General features: G+C 43.4%; 1 protein-coding gene across 3 annotated transcripts in view; it reads right to left on the bottom strand.

The window, feature by feature from the left end:
• The window catches only part of STMND1 (stathmin domain containing 1), a 30,314-nt gene extending 8,459 nt beyond the window's left edge, over positions 1-21,855 (bottom strand). For all 3 annotated transcript variants that reach the window (XR_014809650.1, XR_014809651.1, XM_005656214.4), the window contains exons 1-3: positions 21,708-21,855; positions 10,648-10,828; positions 6,892-7,043 (exon numbers count right to left, since the gene is read on the bottom strand). Coding sequence is in view for 1 of the 3 variants with exons in the window: in XM_005656214.4 (XP_005656271.3) it covers positions 6,892-7,043; positions 10,648-10,828; positions 21,708-21,788 (414 nt within the window). In the remaining 2 variants the exon portion in view is untranslated. The remainder of the gene's footprint in view (positions 1-6,891; positions 7,044-10,647; positions 10,829-21,707) is intronic.
• Between the last annotated feature and the right edge of the window lie 982 nt (positions 21,856-22,837).

Here is a 22,837-nt window from a genome sequence, read left to right as displayed (position 1 = left end):
GCAACCCCAAGTTTACTGGAGCCATTTTCCCCACGGGGTTTACTGACTTTCTGTCTCCGGGTCACATGTTGGTAATTCTTGCGATATTTCGGTGTTTCATGATTATCCTATTTGCTATGTGATCAGTGCTCTTGGATGCTGCTATTGCAAAATGATTATGACTCGCTGAAAGATGATGGCTGGCATTTTTTAGCAAGAAAGTATGTGTGAATTAAGATCCAAACATTGTTTTGTTAAACATCACACTATTGCACACTTATCACTACAGCATGGTGTAAACATAACTTTATATGTCCTACGAGACCAAAAAATTCGTGTGACTTGCTTGATTGTGCTGCAACACGCTTTCTTCCAGTGGTCTGGAACCGAATCCCCAACAGATACTCCTGCCTTGTTCTAGATAATTTCTTTCAAGACTTTTAAAGACAAAGGAGCAACAGATATCCACTGTGATATCAAAAAGCCTGTCTCTTGAGACTGCACTACTGTGGTTACTGAGCAAATAAATTACACAAAGAGAGATGCTGCAGCAGAGCAGAAAAGGGCACCAGATCTAGACTCACACAGCCCCCGGTCTGACTCCTGACTCAGTCACCACGTGGCTTTGCACAACAAATTCTTAAACTCAGTAAGCCTTCCCTTCTTTGCTTGTAAAAAGGGGTTTCATCATATTTATTTCACGACGCTGTTAAAAAAAGGAAAGTATACAATAGCCACTCAGGAAATGGTAATTACTTTTGATTCAGTGAAAGCAGTGACTTTTTTTTTTTTAATGGCAGCTCACAGAATCATAACCAAATACAGTATTTGTCATGAAAGAGAGAAATGAGATTCAGAATCACAGGGGCTGGCAGGCAGGAGGCCTGGGCTTTGCTTAACTCCAGGTCTATCACGAATACTTGCTGTGTGAGCTGACACAAAGCTCTTCTTCTCTTTGGACTGACTTTTCTCAAAATTACACCATCCACTGCTCTGCAATTTGCTGAGGACGGCTAAGGTTCCTTCCAGCTTTAAAATCTATAATTCTTGGAAAGCCTTTTAAAGGGAAACATTTATTAAAGTTTTGGCTCAGTTACAGCCTTCAGACAGTTTTATGTGGTGAGAAGTTGTTCCGTACAGGAAAACTGGGAGTCGTTTGTCAAAGCAAGCCCCCCACCCCCTCCATCCTTGTATTATTTTTATGACAATTGGCTCTTAGGATCCCTGCTGACAAAAGCCATCTGCCGAAAAGATGGACTTACTTGCTGTGATGGCTCAACTAGAGCTACTGTGAAATTAGTAGTAGAGAGAGTTTGGGGGGATGTACACTCACAGAGGGCTAAAAGAGAATGAAATAGTCATCTAGGAAGTTCCCTTGTGGCGCAGTGGGTTAAGGATCTGGCACTGCCTTAGCTGTGGCACAGGCTACAGCTGCGGCACGGGTTCGATCCCCGACCTGGGAACTTCTATATGCCGTGCGTGTGGGCAATTAAAGATATAGTCATCTAAGATCCAATAAAGAAAGTCTCCGCCAGGCTCACAGAGAGCAGTCTATACCTTGATTTAAATGATGAGAGCAAGAGTTTCAAGAGAACTTGGGACTTCCGGTTTGGGTGGCTTCTTCCTGTGGCTTCATCTCAAAAAGATGCTTAAGAAACCATGTGTTTCCTCCCCCTTGTGGAAGTTAATCCTACCTCATAGCCCTTGTCCTTTCTCAAGTGTGACATTTGAAGGAAAAGCCTTGAAAGACCTGAGGAAAGGTATCTGCATTCTTTACCCTGGATTGTATGAAGTCGGGATTTCTTAACTGTTGGCATTTAAAATGATAGCAATGGCCACATTATACATAAGAGGTGCTACCCACAGAACTCGGAAAAAAAAAACAAAAACAAATTTAAAGACCTATAGAAGTTACTAGTTCAATTATTTTCTTTAAGAGCCCAGAGGAGGATGTCCTCGGAGCTCTCCTAGTTAACAATTGACCTAAAGATAAACCTACTTTGGCCATGCTCCCTTAATCAGAATCCTGGGCACAGAATAAGCCAAGAGATCTGTTATTCCTGCTCGGTCACTGTTAGACCGCCTACGAAGGTCACTCGTGTTAACAGCCATTATTTAGTCTCTACCCGGTCAACTTCCTTCTCCTTAAAAAAACGCCCCGTGAGGTTCAACAAATAATGTTAGAGACTCATACAGTGTCAACAAACTCCCCAACTGCATCAGAGATGGTCAAATACAGAAGTCACCTGGAGAGGGGAACAAACTTGGACCAGAGACAGGGTGAAGCAATAGAGAACTGAGTCTTTTGTAGGGAGATCCAGGATGGGAGAAATGAGCTTGGGATAAAAGACATTTTAAAGTGGATATTGCCTGTGTGGATAAATGAGAGCAATCCCATCTTTGTAAAGAGATTGGTACCAATCCATATACATATTTACATGTGTACATAAAACTACTATGTGGTTAATACAACAACTGGAGTCTCATTAGAGTGAGATTCTAATAAACCAAAAAGATTCGCTGAATCTGATAATTTAGCTTCTTAACATTGTATTTCTTTTCTTCTCTCTCTGTCCTTCTTTTTTTTTTTTTTTCTTTTAAATGGCTGCACCCAAGACATTTGGAGGTTCCTGGGCTAGGGACTGAAAGTGAGCTGCAACTGTGACTCACACCAGAGCTATAACAATGCTGGATCCTTTAACCCGCTGTGCGTGGCCAGGGACTGAACCCATGCCTCTGCAGCGACCCAACTGCAGTTGGATTTTTTTTTTTTTTGTCTTTTTGCCTTTTCTAGGGCCGCTCCCGCGGCATATGGAGGTTCCCAGGCTAGGGGTCCAATTGGAGCTGTAGCTGCAGGCCTATGCCAGAGCCACAGCAACATGGGATCCAAGCCGCGTCTGCAACCTACACCACAGCTCACGGCAATGCCGGATCATTAACCCACTGAGCAAGGCCAGGGACCGAACCCTCAACTTCATGGTTCCTAGTCGGATTCGTTAACCACTGCACCACGACAGGAACTCCATTGCAGTTGGATTCTTAGTCCACCAAGCCACAGAAGAACTCATTATATTTCTTATGTATCATAATTCCTTCTGAGAGAACATGACACCTCTTAGCATGAATATGCTGTGCTTGCAGCAGGCTCTCCAGAGGCGCTGTGGAATGACTGTGGTACATGCCAAAAAGGAGATAATGAAAAAATCAAGAAGAAAGATGTTGGGGGATCTTGTGGACACAGATACCGCTCTGGAATTCCAGGAAGAGACTGGTTCACAGAGCAGTCCTCTTTTTAGTATCCTTTATTACACTTCATTCTAAGGGATAATTGAATTAAAGATAACCACCCGGCTAAGAAGGGGCTATCTAAAATTCCCTTGGGGAGTTCCCTCGTGGTGCTGTGGGTTAAGGATCCAGTCTTGCCACTGCTGCAGCCTGGGTTACTGCCATGGCACAGGTTCATTCCCTGGTCTGGGAACTTTGGCATGCCATGCGCAAGGCCCCCCCAAAAAGTATTCTCACGTTTATTGTTCTGTTTTTCCCCATAGTATTTATTTCAAGTTCTTGTTTTTTTTTTTTTTTAATTTTTTGGTCTTTTTTAGGGCTGTACCTGCTGCATATGGAGGTTCCCAGGCTAGGGGTCGAATCGGAGCTGCAGCTGCCAGCCTGCACCACAGCTACACCAACACCAGATTCGAGCCACAACTTTGACCCACACCATAGCTCATGGCAACACTGGATCCTTGGCCCACTAAGCAAGGCCAGGTATTGAATCTGTGTCCTCATGGATAGCAGTCAGACTTGTTTCCACTGAGCCATGGCGGGAACTCCGCAAGTTTTTTTTTTTAAAGCAGTGAAGAAATGGTGTTTACATGTCTGATTGGAGTCATCATATTGCAGCACCTGTTGACATTAACGTTCTTTTTTTTTCTATTTTGGAGTTGTTGGGCCAAGGATCAGATCCGAGCCACACACAGCTAGGACCTCCGCTGCAGGTGTGGCAGTGCCAGATCCTTTTAACCTACTGTGCTGGCTCAGGGATCAGACCTTGTCCTGCTGCTGCAGAGACAGACAATCTGACTGTGCCACAGCAGGAATCCTAACATCCCTTTTTGACCATCTCCTTTTTGTTTCTGTTGACTTGCTTCTTAGTTGCAAGGGTTAACATTCTCATAACATTTCCATTCTTTTTGGCATGTGGACGTTCCTTGGCCAGAGATCGAACCTGTGCCACAGCTCTGGCAATGCCAGATCCTTAACTTGGTGCACCACAGGGGAACTTCCTTTTTTTTTTTTTTCATAATTGAACTATATTTCCTTTCTTAATATGGTTCCCCTTTCAAAACGTCAATATCCATTCTCACCTTTTTACATTGGCCTCATGACTTTCCCCCAAATATTCAAGACATCTGGTGTCTTCTATTCTCAGCTACACCTGAATTGAAAGAGACTTTACCTGTGACACTGAGCAATTATATCTCTTCTTCATTTCCATATGCTCTTTGGGTATCATCTTAGTCCTACACTGAAAATGTGTTCTACTTTCAGGAATATTTTGGGACTCTCTCTCACAGTGGATGGGGGATTTCAGTTTCAAAAGATTTAACCCTTCCCAGCTTGATCATGAACTTGAGGGCTTGGTGTACATTTTTACTGCTCCTTCCTGGCAGTGGTTCTCTGCCTGGGCTGCCCAGGGCAATCACCTGGGAGCTTTCAAAAGCACCATACTCTGGTTCACCCCCAGCCACTGGTCCCAAGTGGGGCCTGGGTCCCAGCAGTTATGAAAGCTTCCTGCATGATGCAAATATGCAGGTTAAGGCCCTTGCATCGGGAGATAAAATACAGTTGTTACAGTTCTGGCCTGTTGCAAGTCTGGCTTATGTTGGCTATCTTGGCCTAATTCCAAAGTGAAAACACAAACCAAAGACCACCGACAAACAATGAACTGTGCCATTCTTGCCACCTCTGCAGTCCTTTCCCTTTTAAATCCCTTTGAGAACATGCCAACTATGCTCCTGACAGCCATTCCGTGTCTACATAATCCGAACGCACTCTTCATCTTTGGCTCTTGTCATGATGTCATTGAAAGTCAAGCCCAAAGTTTGCATTTTTTTTTTTCCTTTTTAGGGCCGCACCTGCGGAATATGGAAGTTCCCAGGCTAGGGGTCAAATCAGAACTACAACTGCCAGCCTACACCGCAGCCACAGCAATGCTGGATCTGAGCTGCACCTGCGACCTACACCAGAGCTCACAGCAACACAGGATCCTTAACCCACTGAGCAAGGCCAGGGATTGAACCCGAGTCCTCATGGATACTAGCCAGGTTCGTTAACCACTGAGCCACGGCAGGAACTCCTGACGTTTGCATTTTTTAGGTATGTTTTTTGCACGATGTAGCTCATATTAATTAACCTTGCTGGTGCCCCTGCGAGGTCTGAGTCTGTCCTCAGTTCTCTCTGGGGTTCGAATCACTACCCCGCTGGCATGAGCACCAAGGTTCCATAGCATCTCCCTTCAGAAGGCCTGGCTTAGCTACTGGATATTTCCACAATCTATCTTCCTCCAGGTGGCTCTCCTGTCTTTTCTCTCTGATCTACCTTTTATTTTCTGATCCCTAGAGACTCACCTACAGTGAGAAAATTCACCTCTCTTTCCACTTGAAAGACGCATTATTTTTTTGGTGCTGTGAAGAGGAGGGATTCTAAAATGCCTTGTATCATGACAGCTACACTTGTGCAAAGGTAAACTGTCATTAGGCTGGCATCATTTTTTCTATTACACGGTCCACTTTTACCTTCCCCTTCCCCCACTTCCTTTTATTATTGGCATCTAGATAATATCATTTATAAGGCTTAACCATCTCCTTTCTTTCCCCAAATCCTTTCTGCAGGACTTTCTTTCCTTCGTCAAAGGAAAATGCCACTTTGGCTTTTATTCCTGAGTTCTCAGCAAATCCTACACACAGAGAAAGGAATTACCTTTATTCAAACCCTAAGTGACTTGGTCTAGGTGGCAAACTCGATTGAAATAATGAATCTCTTTATTCTCAATTGTTTTCCTTAAAGCACAGGGGATTGACTACCACTGAAGAGCCTTTAATATAATTTCTGGTCTCAATTTCCACCACTTCTGTTTCTTTTTTTTCCCCCATTCATTTTCCCTTAGGCCTCATTCTGTGTTATTTCTTTTCACCTTCTTTCCTCTGTCTATGCTTTAGGACTAAGGGGTGCTGCTGGGGAGTGGTGGCTTAAAAAGAAACCCAAACAAAAACAAACCAAACAAAACCACAAACCTGCTACGCTTAGTGCTGGGTTTACAAAGAACTTATCAAAAAGCCAAGAACTCAAAACTTTGGCCATGATCCGTTAAAATCAGACTGAAAATGTTACTCAGACTATTGAAAACAAGTCAAGATGAATGAACGAAGAAAAATAAGAGTATAATAATTTCTATAATTGTATTTGTTTCCTGTGGTTGACCTCAGGGTATGTAAACGAACGTATAAGTGTGGTCTGTTTTAGCTTTGGCTTCTAGGCCTATTTTCTCATGAGATAAGTCAGTGTTCAAATTTATATTCACACGCCTAGTATACAGGCAGTGTTTAACAAAAATTGTTAAAAGGATGAAGGTATTTTATTCCATGGAGCTTACTGGGTCTCACATTTCACAAAACCCAAGATATGTTTTATTGGATTCATTAATCATTAATGATCAGGCAATTCCTGAGTCTCTGGAGAAGGATGGTGGGCAGAGGGGTGAGGGAGTTTATCAGAGAAAAAAATGGCTCAGATAAGGCTGTCATCTGTATTGTGACTCTCAGATGCATATTGCTGGAAAAATAACTTGTGTGATCACTCATAGTCCACTGCTATTTTAAACTATAAGCTAGGGTTAATTACAAAATTACTTGCCATGACGTCATATGATTCTCCATTTCTAAAGACTTTGCTGTGGCTTTGTATTATTCCTTGAACAATTAATTCCTCCAGGATGTCTGATGATGTCTGTCGCTCTTGATTCTCTAAAGGTTGGGGTTTATGCATTAATCCACTGATCACTAGGTCTTCCAAAGGAAAAGAAAAAAGAAAGCGAAATTTAAGCACGAAGATGTTTATCCATCAAATGCGAAATACATGCCTTATAACTCATGCTCATTACCTGATTCTTAGTGGCAACACTTGTGCCTAAATATCTGTTTCGATTACACATCTTTATAATTACTTTGAAGTTCAAATTCAGAAGAATGAAGTTCTTACAGAGGATATACATCAACATAATAAACTGTTTACTTAGCGGGTCAAATATTAACATAACAAAAAGTCTTTCCTGTGCTGCTATGTACTACTTTTTTTGTTGTAACAACACTTATACACTTGGGTACGATTACATGGGTTCTCAGCAATAATTACGAGGCTAAACCACAGCCACGAATGAGAGAGTCTTTCAGTGACTCTTATGAGTTGCAGTTTGGTTTCTATGCTTTGTATACAAAGGATAAACAGCATGATGTTGCCAAGAGACTTCTAGTGCTGCAACCCTGAGTTTACAAATACGCCATCTGCTAAATCTACATAAGTAAAAGCATGCCTTTTCTAAAAGAGTCTTTGAACCAAATCAGAATTTGAGTCAAGTGATAGCTCGATTTTTATTAGTGATTCTAAAAATGGCACCAAAACAGTTGAAAGGGGAGCCTTTATAAACTGCACTGCTGAGTGGGACTGCCCCCATTACAAATCACCCAATTATATAAATAAGCAAGCAAGCCTCTCTTTTTACAACCTCATAAAATAAAGGTGCGATGAGAGGTCCTCAGAAATGAGCTTTCTTCTATTTTGTCATGATCAGGAAGCTCTGATGGTTAAGAAGCCCCTTCCATCTAGTCTTTTTGGATGGAGTCTTTTTTTTTTTTTTTTAAATAGTTGATTTACAATGTTCTGTCAGTTTCTGCTGCACAGCAAAGTGACCCAGTCATACATATATACACATTCTTTTTCTCACATTGGATGGAGTCTTTTAATGAAAATGTCTAACCTCACTGGTTAACAAAGAGAGTTTCCATGAGTCTGTAGTGGGATGACAGAAAAAACACAGACACACACAAACCAGATGTCACTCACTTCAGAATCTTACCCTTCCTGGTATCAGAGAATGCTCTAATTAATCACAGCAATGAACTCCAACAAATTCCCTATAATCTTATCACCCTTCCAGTGTTGTACCTTCTTCCCAGAAATGTGTCTGAAACAGAGTCAGTTCTCATTTTCAAGTGCTCTGTGCAGATTTTGGTACAGAGTGGCAAAGCATGTGCTTCACAGCAGCGACAGTGCCGAGTCCTTAACCACCAGGACACCAGGGAATGCCCCAAATCAGTATTTGGGAAATGGTAGTTTGAAACTTGAAATTTTTAACAAATATCCTCTGTGGCTGGGAAGAGCAGGACGCAGAGAGAAGACAGGGAATGGAGCAGAGAACAAACAGAAAGCTCAGGGCACTAGCATCTCATTCATCCTGTGAGAAGATCTTTCTAGAAAACGACTTTCCGCTACATTTTGAAAACACCTGCTTTGAGAGTTCAGTCCCTCCCCAGCTGGTCTCTCCTAGCATCATCCTGCTTATCTGGGGCCCTCCCTCCTTGCACTACTTTCAACAGTGTCCAGATGGCAGGACTGCCTGTCTGAGGGCACCCAGGCCCCTGACCTCCTGACAACCTGTAATCTATTAACACATGGATGGTGAGCATTTGGGTTGCAGTCTAGGAGGGATTCTCATCAGCAGAATTATCGGGGAGAAAAAAATACATGTGCTGGCCTTGCACAGAGGGAGAGGGAGGGGCCATCCCCACGCTCCATCCCCTGCTTGTGACCTCACACTGAGAGGTCATGTCTCCATCCTATAAGAACCATCAGATGAAGGTGCATACGAAATGTGTGATGGACCTAGAGAATATTAAGCTTAGTGAGATAAGTCAGAAAAGGACATGTACAATAACTGCATAATATCACTTACTTGTGGAATCTAAAAAATAACAATACAAACAATTGTACAAACAATTGTATATGTAAAATAGAAATAGACTCACAGGTATAGAAAATAATATCACTTACTTGTGGAATCTAAAAAATAACAATACAAACAATTGTACAAACAATTGTATATGTAAAATAGAAATAGACTCACAGGTATAGAAAACACACTAGTGTTTACCAAAGGGGAGAGGGAAGAAGGGAGGGGCAAGATAGGGGCAGAAGAGCAGATGAAGAAGAGATACAAACTACTACGTATCAAATAGACAAGCAGGAAGGATATATTGTCCACTACAGGAAAATGGAGCCATTGTTTTGTAATAGCTTTTTTGGGGGGCCATATCTGCAGCAAATATAAGTTCCCAGGCCAGGGATCAAATCCATATCACCATAGCAACCCAAGCTGCTGCAGTGACACCAGGTCCTTAACCCACTGCACCACAATGGAAACTCTGTCATAACTTTTAACAGAGTATAATCTGGAAAAACACTGAAACCCTATGCTGTGCTCCTGAAGCTAACATAATATTGTAAATCAACTATACTTCAATTAACAAAATAAAAAGGGCAATTAAAAGTAATTATAAATCAACTATACTTCAATGAATAAAATAAAGTAGAAATTTGTGATAACCCGAGTTGCCACAGAAGTCTAAGAAAAAGAATCTCATTTATTAACCCATCTCGTTTCCAACCCTAACCTGTCCCTAGGAAAGAAACCATAGCAATGAGGAGTGAAAGGAAAGCGAGTCCTTTTCCTTGAAGTCTGTGAAGTCCAATCTGTTTCAAAGGCTGGTGAAATATAAATGAAAGCTCTTAACACCAGAAGGGTAATTCAAGTAAAGTGAAAACACACCAAAGGAAAAACCACAAATAATTTCTAAAGAACACACCAGGTCCTAATTATGTTTTTTTGTTTGTCTGTGTGTGTGTGTGTGTGTGTGCTTTTTAGGGCCACAACCCACAGTATATTGAAGTTCCCGGGCTAGGGGTCAAATCGGAGCTACAGCTGCAGTCTACACCACAGCCACAGCAACGCAGGATCCAGGCAGCATCTGCAACCTGCACTACACCACAGCTGACAGCAACACCAGATCTTTAACCCACTGAGCGAGGCCAGGGATGGAACCTGCATCCTCGTGGATACTAGCCAGGTTTGTAACCTTTTGGGCCACATTGGGAACTCCCTGTGTTTTTGAAAGATACTCCCTGTGTTTATTGTTTATTCGCTGATAACTTGAACGGGCAGAGACAGGAGAAACATTTTGACGTAGGTCTTATTTATTTTTCCAAATGGAGAACTTTTCCTTGGAAAGACGTTAACACTGGGGGAGTTTTGAGGAATTAACTAAAGCCTGTGCAACTCCTTTTCCCAAGGCCTTACCCCAACTACCAATAAAGGCTCTTCGTTGCTTTTTTAAAGATGATTCTAATTATTTCATGGACAAGACGATTAATGCTTAGTATTACTTACTCACATAATGAAGGCCTAAGGCTAAATCCTAATGTCTTAGAAATGGAGACCTTTCCATTTGAAGCACTGCCTGCCTCACAAAGCTGTGATAAGAGTCACCAAACACACATTATAAAATATATTCAGAGAAACAGTGTTTTATAGGGATCAACATGTATGGGGGTCATTACCTGAATTTATTCTTCCGTTTCTTTGGTTAGGAGATGGGGAACTTTCTGGAACGGTTCCAGGTAAGCTTCCCAACGGAGCCTGCTTTTCCAGGCCTCCGGGGCTGCCCACAGTACCCGTGGGCAGCTCAGCTTCAACCTGGGGTCTGCAATTCTCCCGGGAGTGAGCCACACCGACATCAGCCTGCGAAGAGGAAACGGCTTTGTGAGAGTCAGCATTTCCTAGAAAATGATTTCTTGGAAAATGAAAATGGTGCAAGGTCTGCTTTGAGAATATTTAGCTAACTAGCATCTGGGGCAGCTGAATAGCACCCAGGGACATGTCAGTGTGACCTTACGTGGCAGAAGGGACTTGGCAGGTATGATTACATTAAGGACCTTGTGATGGAGGCTTTATCCCAGGTTGACCGGGTGGGTTCTGAACACAATCACAGGTGTCCTTAGAAGAGGGAGGCAGAGGAAGATGTGACTACACAGAAGGAGACAGTGATGGGATGATGGAAGCAGGCACACATTTGAAGATGCTTTGGTAGCAGCCATGAAGACGCAGGAAGGCCATCAGCCAAGGGGTGTAAGAAATGCAGCTCTAGAAGCTGGAAAAATCAAGGAGAAGGATTCTCTCCACAGAGCAACTGAAAGGAACCAGCCCTGCAAACTTTATGACTTCAGCCCAGTTGAACCGATTTTGGATTTTTTTTTTTTAAGGTCACACCTGTAGCATTTGGAAGTTCCCGGTGGTGGGGGGGTCTACACCAAAGCCATGGCAACGCCAGATTCAAGCCGCATCTGTGACCTACACCGCAACTTGCAACAATGCTGGATCTTTAACTCACTAAATGAGGTCAGGAATCATACCTGCATCCTCATGGACTCTATGTTGGGTTCTTAACCTGCTAAGCCACAACAAGAACACCTGATTTTGGACTTTTGACCTTCAGAACTAAGAGGGGAAAAAATTGTGTTGTTTGAAGCCACTAAACTTTTTTTTTTTTTTTGTCTTTTCTAGAGCCCAGGAGGTTGTGGAGCATATGGAGGTTCCCAGGCTAGGGGTCGAATCAGAGCTGTAGCCACTGGCCTACGCCAGAGCCACAGCAACTCGGGATCCGAGCCACGTCTGCGACCTACACCACAGCTCACGGCAACACCAGATCCTTAACTCACTGAGCAAGGCCAGGGATCGAACCCGCAGCCTCAGGGTTTCCAGTCGGATTCATTAACCACTGAGCCACGACGGGAACTCCTGAAGCCACTAAACTTACAACAACTTGTTATAGTGGCAGTAGAAAACTAAGTCATATAAATCTTCCAGGTGCTCATATAAACGTATGTGCTAAGCATTCTGGAGGATACCAAGTTGAACAAGTTTAATCCTTAAGGGTGAAAATTAGAGATGCTGCTGGGTATAGAAAATTTCTATAAAATAAAACTACTGTTATTGTTTTTGCAGATTAAATAAGTCACATGGACTCATACAGATACTTAAAACAGAAGGTGGTTGTGAGGATACGTTTCATGGGTTAACTGAGTGAGGCTATGTAGCTAGTTACTCAAACACTCATGTAGGACTCGCTGTGAAGGTATTTGGTAGATGTGGTTAACATCTACAATTACTTGACTTTTTAAGTAAAGGAAATGATGCTCAACAATCTGGGTGGGCCTCATCTAATCAGTTGAAGGCCTTAAGAGCAGAGCTGAGGTTTCCGAGAGGAAGAAGGAATTCTGTGGATGCAGCTTCAGCTCCTGCCTAGCCTTCCTGACCACCTCTTTTATGGTATGGATTTTGGACTTACTTTGTCAGCCCTCATAATTGCATAAGCCAATTCCTTATAATACATCTTTCTGTCTCTTCAGCAGTTCATCCACCTATCCAGCCCTCCTACTGGTTCTGCTCCTTTGGTAAAATGCTGATTGATACAGAAACACCGTAGAAAATGGGAAGTATCATTCCCTATTCAGAATCACTACTGACATCTTGGATGTGTTTGAGCATATAAATATAGTCTAAAAATAAATTGGAATTGGCCAGTAAACATATGAAAAGATGTTTAATACCATTGGTCATGAGGGAGATGAAAATCAAAACCATAATGAGATATCACTTCACACCCACTAGGATGACTGTCAGGAAAAAGACACATAATAAGAAGTGTTGACAAGGACGCAGAGAAATTGTAACCCTCATACCAGTGCTGTGGGAGTGTAAAATCATGCTGCTACTTTGGAAAACAGTTTGAGAGTTCCTCAAAAATTTCCTCTTAATATAGAGTTACCGGATGACCTAGAAATTGAACAAAATGAAAATGTATGTCCATACAAAAATTGAACACAGGAGTTCTCACTGTGATGCAATGGGATCGGTGGTGGCTCTGCAGCCTTGGGATGAGGGTTTGATCCCTGGCCTGGAACAGTGGGTTATGGATCCGGATTTGCCACAGCGGTGGCGCAGATCGAAGATGCGGCTTGGATCTGATCCCTGGCCTGGGAACTCCATATGCCACAGAGTGACCAAAAAAGAAAAAAAAAAAAAAACACTTGCACACAAATGTTCATAATTATTACTCAAATATCTAAAAAGTGGAAATGACCCAAATGTCCAGCCTTTGATGACTAGATAAATTAAATGTGACCTATCCATACAAAGGAATATTATTTGGCAATAAAAGGACATGAAGTACTGATACATGCTACAACAAAGAGACACCTGAAAACATCATGCTCAGTGAAAGAACCCAGTCACAAAGATCATTCCACTTAGACAACATGTTCAGATGAGAGAGATTAACAGAAACAGAAGGTAGATTGAACGGTAACTCTGAAAATGTGTGATCGTTGCCAACGGATAGTGGTTTCTTTTGGGGGAGTGAATGTGTCCCCAAATTAGCCTGTGGTGATGACTGTAAATTGTACATTTTCAATGGGTGAATGGTATACGTGGATTACACTGCAATAAAGCTGTTTGGAAAACAAAAGAAATCAGATTACACAGCCAGTGATATTATATTGTATTTCCGTAACCTGTTTTTTTCTATTGAAACTACAGCAGAGACATCTACCAAAGGTCAATACACATTTTATTTAATGGTGAGAGCAGTCGTTTATTTGACAATTGCATTGTAGCCACTATGTAACCATACCACAATTTATTTAACCAATTCCTACTGAAGGCCATTTAGGTTGTTTTTAACTTTTCAATATAATAAACATAGTACTGGCATGGTATCGGTGCATGGACATCTGCATGAGGTCACCCAATCCTTCCATGAGAATCAGTTCCTAGATGTGGCCATGCTGGGTCAGAGGGTATACACGTTTTATATTAACGTGTTTTTCCAGGGGGCCCCCTATAACCCTGCACTGACCTACGACCCCACCTCTTCCTCGTAAGGATGTCGGTTTCTTTATACTATGGTTCGACTGCTTGTAAATCGGTCCAAAAACAGCGTAAAAAAGGGCCTATCAGTGACTTAGTAAACCACCCACTCCAAAATGCTGCTCCATGTCACATTTTTCATAGTCCCACAGCAAAAGAAAACAAAAAAGAGGAAAATGTAAGGTGTCTTTCATAAAACTCAATTAATTAAAGAGCTGTCATTTGTTTTGAAAGGCGGTAAATTAAGATGTACAGAAAAACGTGTCTTTCCCACTTCTCATTCAATGGAAGCCAAGGCCTCGAGCAGAGGTCGTCAGCCAACCTCCTCTCTATCTAAGCCCCACATCCCAGAGGAAGCCCTCTCAGTTGTCCCTAGAAGAGGTACGAACAGAAGCATTTTCTGTAGAGCACGGCCTTCTTGCTATTTTTCAAAAATCCACCGAGTTGTACGTTTTATGTATTTATTTAATTATTCGGCCCCGCCTGCAGCATGAGGAACTTTCCAGGCCAGGGATTGAACCTGTGCCACAGCAGGGACCCAAGAGGCTACAGTGACACCACCGGATCCTTAACCCACTGCGCCACAAGAGAACTCTTTGGCTATTTTTTTAAACGTCTTGATTTTACTATTTTGACCCAAGGGGTGATCTCAGAGACTCCACCCTCCAACTCCCACTCTTGACAGCACAGCCCTGTCACACGGATATAAGTCTGGGTCTTTTCGGAGGTCACGAATGGTGTCAACAAGAAGATGCTTGAATTGGGTCTTGATGAATGAGCTTCCAGTGGGGAAGGAGAAAAAAGGCCATGCGAGACAGAGGAAAAAGTACATTCAGAGAGGCAATGTGAAACAACATTGCATGCCCAGGAACTTGGATTATTCCAGTCGTATGAAAACAGACTGAGGTAGGTGTTTAAGTGGGAAAGGGAAGCCTTCTGTGCCAAGCAAAGACGTGTCATTTTATTTTGAAGGCGACAGGAATCCTTTGTCGGATTTTTAATCCGTGGACGTACAATAAAATAATCAGGTGTGATTTTTAGAAAAATCACCCCCGGTTTCGTGCCAATGGCAGGAGGAAGAGGATGGAAGGGACAGAACAGGGTCACCAGTTCCTCTGCTTGCAACTGTCCAGGTGAGGCCGGATTACACATGAACTAGGACAGAGGCAGTGAAAATGGGGGAAAGAGGTGAGCCCCGAAATATGAGAAAGGTGGATAACAGACCTCTCCGAGCTTCAGCGGAAAGGAGGGAGGTCCCTTCTGGCTCTAAATTTTGACTCTAGGAACTAAACAGAAAACATTCCCTTTAGGAAACTGAAAAAAGAACTCACGCTGAAACTTCTGATATTGTCACAATAAAAAATCATACCAATTTGACCAATTTCGGGAAACATTGCAAAGTGCTCTGCAGTCCCTCCGGGGCAAGGAGAAATCACCAAAGCAGTGGTGTCCCCCCAGCCTCAGGTTCTCATAGTTCAATGACCAATTCTCGAATGTTCTAGGGAGGCTCACATTCCTTATCACCGTGTTTACACAACAGGATCACTCCAGCTAAACCAACATCGGTTCATTGTGTTGAGAGTTAATTAGTTCTGTGGCTCAGAGCTCCGTGAAAGCATATGAAAAACCAACCAACTGAACAAACAGGCAAACAAAAACTCAGCGGATCTGAAATACAATCCAGCACACACAGAGAAATCTTGACAAAAACTACATGCTTTTTTTCTTTCTCTCTCCATCTCTTTCTTCAGAGTTACTGCCCATGCAGGCCCTGAAGAGTGAGCTGACCCAGGAAAAGTCTTCACATATAACATATTACATGCTATTATTATATAATAACAATCATATTATATCAGAAAGGTCCCCCTTTTCTTTTGTTATATGAAATACCTATATTTCTGTCAGATGTATATATTTCATATTCTATTCATATTTCATGTAACAAGGGAAAAGGAGGCACTGTCTCATGATTATCTTTTAGGAGCTCACAGTTCACAGTGAACGCGTATTAAAAACCAATTATCAGGGAGTTTCCGTTGCGGCACAGCAGAAATGAATCTGACTAGTATCCCTGAGGATATGGATTCGATCCCCGGCTTCACTCAGTGGGTTAAGGATCTGGCATTGCTGTGGCTGTGGTGTAGACCAGCAGCTGCAGCTCCAATTCAACCCCTAGCCTGGGAACCTCCATATGCCGCTGGTGTGGCCCTAAAAAGAAAACAAACAAACAAACAAAAAAAGGATTTCCCACTGGAAATTCTGAAACAAAGACCCGATTTAACAACTAAAATACCTACATTGACTCCAAGAGCAAATTTGAATGTTTTTAGTCTAAAAAGGCGACTTTTCACAAAGATATTGTCAACCTCAAATCAGAACAGATTTATTTAAATGCCATAAACCTGATCAACCTCCCAATTCTTTCGCCAAAGCAACTCATCCAGGTCTGAGCAAGGATTTTTCCGATTTAAGCTTAGTTAGACACTGTCTGCCTTCGAACTCTGTCAGTGACCAAAACTCAAATTGCAGCCAATGAAATTCAATCTTCCAGCATAAAAGAACATATACTGACCTTCAGTTTCCAGAGTGGAAATTTAAAGTTTTTCTTTTTTGAAAACTAAGGATGCTTTTCAAATATCTTATCTATGTGCCACACATTCTGGAAATGTTAACACCCAATTTCATAACCTAGACTTGAGAACTGACATAGTTGAAAGATGAGAGATATTTACAACTTATTTAGATCTATGCCTCTTGGGGATATGGCAGAGACAGTTTTCTTAGTTTATCTACACATGCAGAGTTTATATTTTCACACCAATAAGAAGCCTATCTGCAATGGTACTGAGTCGGGGGTGGGGGAGGTGGGCAGAAGGTTTTTTGTTTTATTTTTTGCTTTTAGTTGTGGCCACGGCACGTGGAAATTTTGGGACTAGGGATCCAACCCGTAACCAGCGTAACCAGAGCCACAGCAGTAGCTGGGACCAATTCTGGGACCAGGGATCAACCTCATAACAAGCAATAATCAGAGCCACATTAGTGACAATGCCAGATCCTTAACCTGCTGAGCCACCAGGAAACTCTATAATTTTTCCTTCAGATGAAGTTGTAGCAGAAGTAGATTCAATGGTTCTAAGTTTTGTATCTATTTTATTTTATGCTTCATTTTTGGGAGGATAAAAATTTATCCACTTTAATTTTAAAAATTTTTAAATTTTTTTGTCTTTTTGTCTTTTCTAGGGCCGCACTTGTGGCATATGGAGGTTCCCAGGCTAGGGGTCTAGTTGGAGCTGTAGCCACCGGCCTACGCTACAGCCACGGCAAGGTGGGATCCGAAAAAATTTATCAATTTAGACAGAACTGAGAAGTTGTGAATTCCAAAATAACATCTATGCATGGGAATTATCAGCATTCCAAAAAAGGTATTACTTTTAACTATAGAAAGGTGTTTCGTTGGTTGGTTGGTTGGTTATTCTGGCAGTATTACATGTTGTGTTCTAAAGCTTTGTGGAAAAAAATATGCCAAACAATTTCGAAGGAGGGAGTCATTTGTCAAGACTCCCTGGAGCCGAAACCTTCTTGAATCAAATTATTGGCAGATGTATTTTATAAATATATTTGTCTGTAGACATATAGGAAGAATTTTCTCTTCAAATTTTGACTTTTTCTGGCTTACTTCTCATAAATGTAATAAAAATAGCAACCCTCCAAAAAACCATCAGAAATATGATCTTTAAAAAAATTGGACTTTAAAAAGTCAGTTAGGGAGTTTTATGTGGCACAGTGGATTAAAGATCCAGTGCTGTCACTGCGGCAGCTTGGGTCGCTGCTGTGGTGTGGGTTCAATTCCTGGCCTGGGAACTTCCATGCACCATGGGTGCCCCCCCCAAAAAAAATATATATCTGTTAGTCCTTTTACTAATAATAAATAAGAACCTTCTTGTAAAAGTTTAGGGGAAAACTGTGAAGGATACTTAATGATCATCTATTCCAATCTAGTCTCTTCCCTTTTATATTTATGTGTATATATTTTGCTTTTTAGGGCCACACCCATGGCACATGGAACTTCCCGGGCTAGGGGTGGAATTAGAGCTAAAGCTGCCAGCCTACACCACAGCCACAGCAATGTGGGATCTGAGCCACATCTGTGACCTACACTACAGCTCACAGCTATGCCCGATCCCCGACCCACTGAGTGAGGTCAGGGATCGAACCCACATCCTCTTGGATACTAGTCAGATTTGTTTCTGCTGCAAAGCAAAGGGAACGCCTCCCCTTTTATATTAAGCAGAGAACTTTGAGTTAATCGTGAAGAAGAAGGGCATTTCTCTAAATTAAAAAAAAAAAAAGAAGTTTCCCGTGCTTTTCTTATTGTGCTTTATTTTATTACCATGTCCTCTGGCCCCTTCAGGCCAAGGTCGAATGAAGAGAAAGTTCATAGGCAGGCCTCAAGAAGTTTGACTCAAAATATTTTAAAGGGGTGCCGCTAATAAATATTTCATGCAAGCATACATGCTCATCTCGTTTTAAAGCTACTGCTGAACTATTGAGCTCTCAGGCCTATGCATTTATGAAGGTAGCAAAAAGTACTGTTCTGATAGCCAGACAGCGTTTAATTAACAGTCACACCTTTCCCCAGATCTGATTTTCCAAAGTCAAATGCTTGGAGGTGGGGAAAGAGAGGGATATATGTGAGTTCAACTCTAAATCTATTTTCAGGTTATTTTAGTATTGCATTTCCTCCTTGCTGACTGTCATTAGTCGGGTTAATGGTACTCAGAGACAGGAAGATGCTAAGGAATCAGAGGAACTGGGAGGGACATGCAGTCACCCAGGAAACACTTGTTAACGCCTGCTCTGCAGCAAGCTCTGTAGTGAGCACTACAGATACGAAGACAAGGACCAGGTCTTTTCCTTAAAATAGCTTGGGATGGGAGGTAAGCCTGTAAACAAGTAAGTACCATGACATGTTTCAAAACACTCTGCCAACATGGGGCAGGGAGATGGGGAAGGGAAGCGTGGTCTTGAGTTATCTTGAAACCTGGGGGCACATTTGCATGTGGTCCGGGGAGATGAAGAAGGGAAGGTCGGAAGGAGAGATGACAGCGCGTGCAAAGGCACAAGGGTGGAAACAGAGGGGGTTGGGGAACCACAGGTGAGCTTTGCGCAGATTATGAAGGTGGGGAGAGATGAACTTGGAGAATCTGACAGGTTCTCCAGGGTCAAGGGTGGCTAGTAAGGACTGAGGATTTCATCTCATATAAATAATTGTACTAATAGTCATTGCAATAACTAATAGTAAGCGCTTATTCTGTGCTAAGCATTGGTATGAGCAGTTAATGTGACCTGAATTCATTTACTCCCCATAATGACTCTACAAAATAATTATTACTACCCTCGCTTTACAGATAAGGAATCAGGGCATGGAGGGGCCAGGTAACTTGACCAAAGTCACACAACTAACAAGTAGTGGTCCAGATATCAAACCTAGGTAGTCACATTCTTGACCACCGGTTGGTGTGCCTACCTAATGGGCTGGTGACTTTCTTTCCAGCAGAGAAGTGACACAATCAGATTTTATTTTAGAATCATCACTCTGGAGGGCATGGGAAGACTGGTGCTGGAAGGCAGGTGGAGGCTGGTAGAAAAGGAAGCATCCAGAGAGACTAGTTAGGAGTCTTGCACCTAAATCCAAGCAAGGGGCAGTAACTATCTTACAGAGGAAATTCAGAAAGAAACCCAGAACCCCTTCTAGACCTCGGGGATGCTTGGGCCAAAGGGACCTAGTGTATTTGACACCTGGAGAGGATTGCTTTTTAGTACTCCTTTTTTTCTCTATACAACAAAATTATTTTCCGGCATAACCATGAAATGGGACAAATGATAATGGCCAGTAAACAAACTCAAAGAGTGAGAATTTTTCTTCTACTGAAGTTTTATATGTCATCACACCAGTAAAATACATTTTAAAAGATTTTTGTGCAACAAAGAAGAAAAGCAGAATGGATTAGTACTATAAAATCACATTAATTTTTTTTTGAAAAAAGAGAGAAAGAAAGTATTAATGTTATTCCATAGCCGTGATGAATAATAACAAAGATGATCAAATTGCTCCCAAGAAGCCCCTAAGTCTATGAGGGAGAAGGGGGCTTTAAACAAACATATCACAAGGGAACATCGCAGTGTTGGGGCAGTGGTGCTTGGGCTCAGTGGGGAAGGCTAAATAGGAGTTCACCAGGCAGACTGGGAATGGGGCCCAGGGAGGGCATTCTGGGAAGAGGGAATGGCTTGGGGAAGCCGGATGAACTGAGCACTGCAGGTTCTTGGTTTAGCAGACCTGAGGACCCACAAAAGACAGCAGCTAGCGAAGAGAGGGTGACATTAGAGTGTTGGTGGGACCAAATGTTGACCTTTGCACGCTGCAGGAAACTTTTTCCTTAGGAAGATAGCTGGCCGTGTGGGAGTCAGACTGGTTAGGGTGGTGATGAGAGAGGCAGGAAGACCCAGTAAGAGGTAACAGAGCCCTAAAAGCAGACAGTGGCCATTGAAACAGTGTTGAGATGGGTGGTTATCTGGGCACAGGAGTTCCCCAAGGGGACCAGGTACTGGGCCTGAGTCTCAGCCTGTAGTGTCCTCTGGTTTGTTGTGATGTACTCCAGGGGCCCCAGAGGAGTGCCTCACACAGAGAGGTGCTGTAGCTGGCACCAAGGAGTGTTTCGCCCATCACCTGCTGAAAGTGTGTGCTTTTTAAACAGTAGTCCCAAAAATGCCCTTTAGGAAGGGTGACCATAAACTTGGGACAGATAGTGTGGGCTTATATCAGATTGTCTGGTCAAGTTTATTCATAGTGTTCCCTTCCACTCTTCAGAGTATCCAGTTTTTGATGATAAATTATATGGTAACATGGTAACATCATCTTTGGGTAATCCTTCTTCTAGGGATGCTTGCTGTTCCTGGTTCTGTCTGTGGAATCTCGCAATGGCGGTGAGAGTTTAAAGAATGATGGCTCTCATTTCTGCCTCCACCAGCCCATTCCTCCATGCCCCACCCTAGGAAAAAAAAAAAATGCCCCTTCTTGCCTCCAGAAGAATTACGAGAGGTGCAACCTTGAGGGAGAGTGGGTAGAGCACTGGGACAAGACTCGAAAACTAGGTTCTATCTCTAGTTCTGCCCCCAAACTAGCTGTGCAGCCTCGGGCAAGCCGTCCACCTCTCTGGGCTTCAGGATTCTCTTGTGAGAAGAGGGAAGGCTCAGTCAGACGGCTGCTGAGTCTTCTTCCAGCTCTAAGTAATTCTCCAAGGGCCCAATTTCCGGAAGCCAATAACACAGGGCAACTCTCAGGAACTCTCACCCTCCTCTGAGAATCACTACTAACCCAGCTCTGCGCAGAACGCACCGCTCATCCGGTTATTCCCGCCACTGCCCTGGGGTGTGACCACCTTCGGGGGCTCTTGAAACACACAAACTAGCCCCTTAGCCACACCAGTCCTGGTTAAGACAGCAGTTAAAACGTAGGCTGAATGAAGTCGCTCCCTCCCAGCCCAGCCCACTGCCCATCCACCAGGCGGGCTGTGAGCCCCAGCAGACCCTGCTCCCAGGCAACTCCAGCCGCCTCCCAGCGTGGGAATCGCCAGGCCTGCCAGGCAAAAGGCTTTATATCTCTCCGACTGTTTTTGTTTGTTTGTTTGTTTACCTTGAATCCCTCTTCCCAGCCCTTCTTGGGATCGGGCACGCGTCTCTGTTCTTCCGTGGGCTGGGAAACTCCGCAGCCCATGGTGCGCGCCGCGCGTTGCTCCTCCCGCCCGGCTGCCGCGTGCGCCCCCGCGAGCGCTCCTCGCCGCGCGCCTGCGCCCTGCGCCCCTGCCCAAGCCCCGCGCCTCCAGCCTCTCCCACCTCCTGCGCTTAAAAGCTCGGCAGGAGGCGCTCGACACCTGGGCAGTTGCCGGGGTTGTTGCCACAATAAACCGCATCACGCGGACCTGGGACCTGGGCTGCGATGGGACTTTTGTAAACGGAAACTGTTGATCAGAGGCATTTAAGTCACAACGGATGCTTTCTCCAGAGCCAAGTGAGGGGAGAGCCCGCTGCCAGGCCAAATTCATCTTAAAAGTACCTTAAGGGTCAGCATCCTGCGGCGACCTCTTATTTTTCCCTAAGGTACCGTGGGACACCCCCCACCCCCGCCTCCGCTGTCTGGGCGCGCGCTCAAGCTGTTGGCTTTTGTGCTGCAGACCCCATGGGGACTGTGCAGAAGCGGTTGCGAGGGAGGCGACGTAGGAGTCCAATCAGCGGAAGCAGCGCTTGAGGACAGGTGGGCAGTGGAGGCGGCCCGGAAGGCACCAGACGTCAGTGTCAAAGGGTGACCTCGGAGAGGACGGTCACACAAACAGAAACCCACACGGTGAAGAAAACCGGACTTTTAGGATAATAAACAGCTCCGCAGCCGAGAAATGGGTCATGCAAATCATTTTTACGCAAGCTGCATTTTATGAGCTGTTACTTTACAAGGGAAGAGCGTGGATGGGTGTGCATATTTCAGAGAATTAAAAAGGTGTCATCCATCAATAAAAAGACTGGGTGGACTGCCCAAATGAGCACAAGTTGTTCTTTCCTGGATTTTTTTTTTTCCTTTTTATCCTATTTTAATTTTTGAGAATAATTAAAAAAAGAAAGAGCTGATCTTAGATGTCATCAATCAGCCCCTTATTCTACAGCCTACAGACTTAGGCTCAGAGAGGTTGAGTGACTTAGGTGGGGAGTTTTGAGGTGTGGGATTGGTTAATGAGGGGTCTGGGATGAGAAACCAGGTGGCCTGACTCAGCC

The sequence above is a fragment of the Sus scrofa genome, chromosome 7, assembly GCF_054392235.1.
Source record: "Sus scrofa isolate SSC_HxYL_T2T_F1_AM1 chromosome 7, Sscrofa_HxYL_maternal_Yorkshire_Landrace_v2.0, whole genome shotgun sequence".
NCBI lineage: Eukaryota > Metazoa > Chordata > Mammalia > Artiodactyla > Suidae > Sus > Sus scrofa.
Note: the sequence above shows the minus strand (reverse complement) of the source record. Positions and strands in the feature narration are given on the sequence as shown.